This window comes from Limulus polyphemus, unplaced genomic scaffold (genome assembly GCF_000517525.1).
Source record: "Limulus polyphemus unplaced genomic scaffold, Limulus_polyphemus-2.1.2 Scaffold4723, whole genome shotgun sequence".
Lineage (NCBI taxonomy): Eukaryota > Metazoa > Arthropoda > Merostomata > Xiphosura > Limulidae > Limulus > Limulus polyphemus.
The window spans coordinates 92,956-99,656 of record NW_013670333.1 but is presented as its reverse complement, the minus strand read 5'-3'; the positions used below and the strand labels follow the sequence as shown (position 1 = coordinate 99,656).

At 35.2% G+C, this 6,701-nt stretch overlaps 2 protein-coding genes across 2 annotated transcripts in view; both read left to right on the top strand.

The window, feature by feature from the left end:
• The first annotated feature begins 703 nt into the window (after positions 1–703).
• The window catches only part of LOC106471598 (acetylcholine receptor subunit alpha-like), an 83,633-nt gene continuing 77,635 nt past the window's right edge, over positions 704–6,701 (top strand). The window contains exon 1 of the mRNA XM_022400215.1: positions 704–847. The gene's annotated coding sequence lies outside the window, so the exon portion shown is untranslated. The remainder of the gene's footprint in view (positions 848–6,701) is intronic.
• LOC106471597 lies at positions 2,003–2,602 on the top strand. Its single transcript, XM_013932209.1, has one exon. The coding sequence runs from the start codon at positions 2,003–2,005 to the stop codon at positions 2,600–2,602; it is 600 nt and encodes a 199-aa protein (XP_013787663.1).

Sequence of the window (6,701 nt, the reverse complement as noted above, 5' to 3'; positions counted from 1 at the left end):
TAATACTTATGTAATAACTGTTCAATGAGCAACGAGTCGGTCACACACTGATGATATTTTACATAGAAGTATTCTATTTCCATTGTAAACACGTTTTTTACTGCAAGATTTATTACTATGATATTAACATTACATGCATATAGTCTATAATATATACTACTGGAACTCCAAACAAGCAACCATAAATATCTTACGAGTTGGTTTCAAACGTGTTTATGCTAGGCAAACCTTCATATAACGATTTACACAGGAATGAAAAGTAAGACTACTACTCACAGTCAAGATTAATAAGCACAGCCAACTTTTTTCCAGGGTTTAGAAAATAGCAGTATTTAGTAGCTATACTATATATTTAAGTAAGGATTGTTGTTGTTTCTGCAGCAGTCAAGCTGTAAAACATTTATTACGTTCTTTATTTAAAAGAAAATAATAGAGAACGGATTTAAGTTACGGAATGATACTCACAGTCAAGATTAATAAGCACAGCCAACTTTTTCCAGGGTTTAGAAAATAGCAGTATTCAGTAGCTATACTATATATTTAAGTAAGGATTGTTGTTGTTTCTGCAGCAGTCAAGCTGTAAAACATTTATTACGTTCTTTATTTAAAAGAAAATAATAGAGAACGGATTTAAGTTACGGAATGATTTTGTGATTACGTACGTTTCATGCTTCTGACGTTTTTCCCCTTTTCTCTTTTGCCTCTAGATGCGGAAGCAAATCCCGATGCTAAGCGCCTCTATGATGATCTTATATCCCCCTATAACAAGCTAGTCAGGCCTGTGCTGAACGTTAGTGAAGCTCTCACTGTAAGGATAAAGCTGAAACTGTCTCAATTAATTGAAGTGGTAAGTTCTTTGAGATGTCCATCAAAGTTGTTTATACGACTGGGAAACTTTTTTTAAAGAAACAATGAAAACAAGCTTAAAAATTAAAGAAGTTTCGAGATAACACAGAATAGCGACCTTAATAAAGTTAAACTTGATAATAATTCTATAAAAGATTATACATGAAAATTTAATTATACCTGAACCATAAACATCGTTTTGATCTCAGAATGTTTATATAGCGGGTTAATCTCGCTTTAAAAAGAACGTGCGAGTTGTGGCATCATGGGTGACATGTTTCCTACAGATATATTTGGTTCACGACAAATTCTCGATCGTTTGAAAGTGCGCAGCCGTCATGGGTAGACTAATGGCTGAAGAAAATAATTAATATTAACTTTCGACCAGAGCAAGTTATACACTGATTGCGAAATTGAAGATCAAACAATACAGCTAATTAAATGTATTTTCTTTACCTTTCTACTTGTAAAGATTAGAATGTATTGTTTCTTCAGTTATGTACGCTTGATGTTAAAGACATTTTCGGTGAAAATCCCAAAAATAAGCCACAGAGAGAATGTTAAACGATGAAGAACCAAAGGACACAGAGTATTTCCCATGAAAGCGGAAAACTTACACAGCATAGGTTTAGAAAAGTATTAACAACACACTCTAAGTCAGCTCTGAACAAGAGCCTTATCCTTAATATAAGGGTTAAGGGTATGAAAGAGGACCCTCCAACCAGATAAGCCATTCAAGTGTAATTCACAAGCTTTCAACAACACTTTGAAACTAGAAGCTGTTTTCATGAAGAAGATGGTCGAAAAACCTGGAGTGACAGTAATGTCATTGAGCCATATTTATGTCAAGTTACCAGAAGCAGTTACACTCTGGTCTTTTTAAACCATTGAACCATATTCATGTCAAGTTACCAGATGCAGCTACAATAGATGCTGGTCTTTTTAAACCATTAAATCATATTCAGTTTAAGTTACCAGATGCAGCTACAATAGACTCTGGTCTTTTTAAACCATTAAACCATATTCATGTCAAATTACCAGATGCAGCTATAATAGACTCTGGTCTTTTTAAATCATTGACCCATAATATTGTCAAGTTACCAGATGCAGCTACAAAAGTTAGACTCTGTTCTTTTTAAACCATTAAATCATATTCATGTCAATTTACCAGACTCAGCTACAAAAGTTAGACTCTGGTCTTTTTAAACCATTAAACCATATTCATGTCAAATTACCAGATGCAGCTATAATAGACTCTGGTCTTTTTAAATCATTGACCCATAATATTGTCAAGTTACCAGATGCAGCTACAATAGACTCTGGTCTTTTTAAACCATTAAACCATATTCATGTCAAGTTACCAGATGCAGCTACAATAGACTCTGGTCTTTTTAAATCATTGAACCATAATATTGTCAATTTACCAGACTCAGCTACAATAGATTCTGGTCTTCTTAAACCATTGAACCATATTCATGTCAATTTACCAGATTCAGCTACAATAGACTCTGGTATTCTTAAACCATTACACCATATTCATGTCAAATTACCAGATTCAGCTACAATAGACTCTGGTATTCTTAAACCATTACACCATATTCATGTCAATTTACCAGATGCAGCTACAATAGACTCTGGTATTCTTAAACCATTACACCATATTCATGTCAAATTACCAGATGCAGCTACAATAGACTCTGGTCTTCTTAAACTTAGCCTTGGAAACCGACGTTCACTTAAAACGTGTCGAGATTAATTTCATCATCCTTCGCAGAAGTTTTGTTTTTATAATGGAAATTGTAGTGTTGGGCAACAGTTGCAGTTATGGTCATTTAATTGAGTAAAGTCGATGATCGAAGATACAGTTTTAAGGGTATCACGGGTCCTGAATACTGATCTTACAAAGCTTTATTAACTCTCAGTGGCTCACAAAAACACAATACTTACAAAATTAGTAAAGCTTCATGAATACCTAATTGACATATTTCACAGAATATTATTCCAGTATTTACTAACTACCAGAGCTAGGCCGTGAATTGTAAAAAAAACACACCAATAGTTAGACCATTCTTAAAAAAGAAGCCGAATTAAGTTTCGCAAGAGTATTAACTTCGTATTATTTATAATGCTGGTTCATAACAGGGTGTATCCATTAATTACCACATTTGTTAGAAATCTACTTATACTAAAACAGCTCAAAGAAACTTTGAATAACTGCATAAATTATTATCCAACGCATATTAAGGAGATAGAGTGACAATAAGTTGTTTTATTTGACTATAATGGACAAAAGAAATTTGACTTATAAACTATACTCTGGCGTAACTACATAGCTACAGCGTCGAACTTTGACTGATGTTTCAATTAAAAGATATGTTTTCCTGTTTTTGTCATCGAAAGTCAAATTTCAAAAATGTTTTCGGGTTCGATTGCAATTCTGATACCAAAATGCTGTGTCATAGACCCAGCTCTGTCGTTAATGTACCGGTTTCTAGCCGCTATGTGTGTCTGGCATGGCCTGGAAGTCAGGGCAACCTGCGGGTTGCAGATTCGAATCCTTTCACCAAACATGCTCGCTCTTTTATCCGTGGGGGCGTTATAATGTGACGATAAATACCTCTATTCGTTGGTAAAAGAGTACCCGAAGAGTTGGCGGTGGGCGGTTTTAACTAGTTGCCTTATCTTAGTCTATAACTTCAAAAGTAGTTCAATTCTAACCGTTGTGACATATAATATAATATCATAGTTTTAATAAATAATAGCCACACCCTAGGGGTCGTTTGTTTGTTGTTGTTTGTAGTTAAGCACAAAGCTACACAAGAGGCTATTTGTGCTCTGCCTACCATGGGTATTGAGACCCGGTTTCTAGCGTTGTAAGTCCGCAGACATATCGCTGTGCCACTGGGGGGCACGCTAGGGGTCGAACTCATGAAAGTTGCCAAGTACTAAAACATGTTATATCAGTTTCAAAACCCCTGATAAAAGAAACCGTTTTTCTACCAACAGTCATAAAAAAGGATTAATTCTATGATACTAACAAACTCACCTTTTCCGATCCACCCCAGTGGCACAGCGGTATGTCTACGGACTTATACCACTAGCAACCGAGTTTCGATACCCGTGATGGGCAGAGTACAGATAGCCCATAACTACAAATAAACATTTTCCGATATCTCGAAGTCAACACGTTGTGTCTGATGAAATTAGAGTTCACATTCGCATAAAGAAGGTTTTGAATTGTTGACCGATAGACTTTCGCTTCAAAACCACAGATTAAAAGATAGAAAACTACGCATGCGTAAAATTAGGCTTAAAAGGTGTGTGAAACGAGTAAAATGTTTCCGAATCGACAAAATTTTCACATGTACGGTTGTTAAAACATGCAGATCATGTATAGTTGCAAGCAACGCTGCAAGGAAGAGGACAAATTTTAAGCAAGAACGTTCTTAAAGAAAAGCAGTAAAATACTGACTGTTTCTTTGTTAATGTTTTTAATACAAACTACATTCTGGCACCAGAAACTTCATTCAGGCAGCGTAGAATTAAATAAAATATTGGTAATTTGAAAGCTTCCATTTTAAATAAAAAGAAAAATATCAAACTGACGAATTAGAACACGAGGATAATGTAACACTTGATTTTTATTTTATTTAGTTGATACAAATTCGTCCACACGTAACAGAAGATCCTGTAACAGGAGATCTAGTAACAGGAGATCCTGTGTGTTAGATACTATATTATTACGTGTTCCTGTTGGTAATAAATAAAAAGTCGCTTGAAATTTGTATTATACGAATAGGAGTGATCTGTGAGTATTTCTAGTAACAAAAAGACCAGAAAATCGAGAAACAGAGCACTCTTCCGAATAACCTGAAAGTGCTCCAAAGAATTTCATGCCACGTAAATTTGGAGGTGTGAGAAATACCATACAAAACTACTACACACGCCACGTTATTTAGAACATTATGTCACTGACAAATGTCATACAAGCTAAGAAAAAGCTTTGACTCAGGTGTTACTGTAATTACAAGTTATACGAACTTGTAAGCCCCCCAGTGAGTGGCACAGCGGTATGTCTGCGGACTTACAACGCTAGAATCAGGGTTTCGATACCCGTGGTGGGCAGAGCACAGATAACCCATTGTGTAGTTTTGTGTTCAATTGCAAACAAACAAACGAACTTGTAACTGTAAATTAGTTACCTAGTTTCCTAAGTACATATACTCAACATATTGATTCAGCCACAGCGTACAGCTAGAACTAGAATGTTAGATACTCTATACTCTTTATGTTACCTAGTTTCCTAAGTACATATACTCGACATATTGATTCAGCCACAGCGTACAGCTAGAACTAGAATGTTAGATACTCTATACTCTTTATGTTACCTAGTTTCCTAAGTACATATACTCGACATATTGATTCAACCACAGCGTACAGCTAGAACTAGAATGTTAGATACTCTATACTCTTTATGTTACCTAGTTTCCTAAGTACATATACTCGACATATTGATTCAACCACAGCGTACAGCTAGAACTAGAATGTTAGATACTCTATACTCTTTATGTTTGAATTAGAAACACAAAGGTAGCTTCAGACTGAACTGTACGGTAGCGCAAGACACATGATCTCCAGTTATAAAACAACTTCATAAAGTAAACTGCTTTTAACATTCATATTCTGATGGTGCCAAACTTATGGTATTATATGCTTGACATGAAGAAACAACAACCAAATAACTAATTTCTTTGATTATCAGATGCTGAACCAAAATGTACCAGTATTAGTGAAAACTATTACCTAAATCAAACGCTGTGGGCACATAATGTATTCACAATGATTGTCAAAAAGTTAAACCTTTTCAACAATAATTTTTCTTTTATTTCCCTGGTCTATAAAAAAACGACATTTAACTACTAAACCACAGTTTCATTTTTCCAATTCGTTATTTTAAAACGTGCAGCGCTGATATAAGAGCCCCCCCCCCCACACCCAGTGGCACAGCGGTATGTCTGCGGACTTACAACGCTAGAAACCGGGTTTCGATACCCGTGGTGGGCAGAGTACAGATAGCTCATTGTGTAGCTTTGTGCATAACTACAAATAAACAAACTGATATTAGATAACTACGTTCGATTTAACTTATTCAAACAATTACACAGGCCTACAATAGTTTTATTGCCTTGAAATATTTACACGTTCTACAGTACTTCCTGTACGCTGAATCCGAAAAATGATATCCATTTTTCTCTATAACGTACAGATTTTTCACAAAACGTCATAAGTACTTTTACATAAGTGAATCATTTTCATTTAAATCGGGTCACATTTTATTATACTTAAGATGTTAACAACCACTGGCTATAGATTACTCTAGATCAATCGCGACGTGAGAGTCTTATCAATCGTTCTAGAACCCACAATAAGCACACCACTAGTATATAAACGGTTAAAAGGCCGCATGACGTGTCATTTCTAGATAGTATTTATTTGTGTGTGCAGTTTGAAATTTTCTTTTCTTTTAAATATTATTTATTCATCGCTATGGTAACAAGAGGTCGTGTAAATGAACCAAACACATTCTGTTATATTTGTGGTAAATTTGTTGTAAAGAAACAAAGGCAAAACATTACAGAATTCGTCAAAAAAGCGTATTACGCGTATTTGGAATAAAATTTGGGGACCAAGACAAATCATGGGCTCCGCACAAAGTTTGCACCATTTGTGTCGAAGAGTTGAGAAAATGGACTAAAGGTAAAAAAAACAAAAAAACTCTTTGCCTTTTGGAATTCCAATGGTCTGCCGTGATCCTAGAAACCACAGAGATGACTGCCATTTTTTGCTCATGTAAC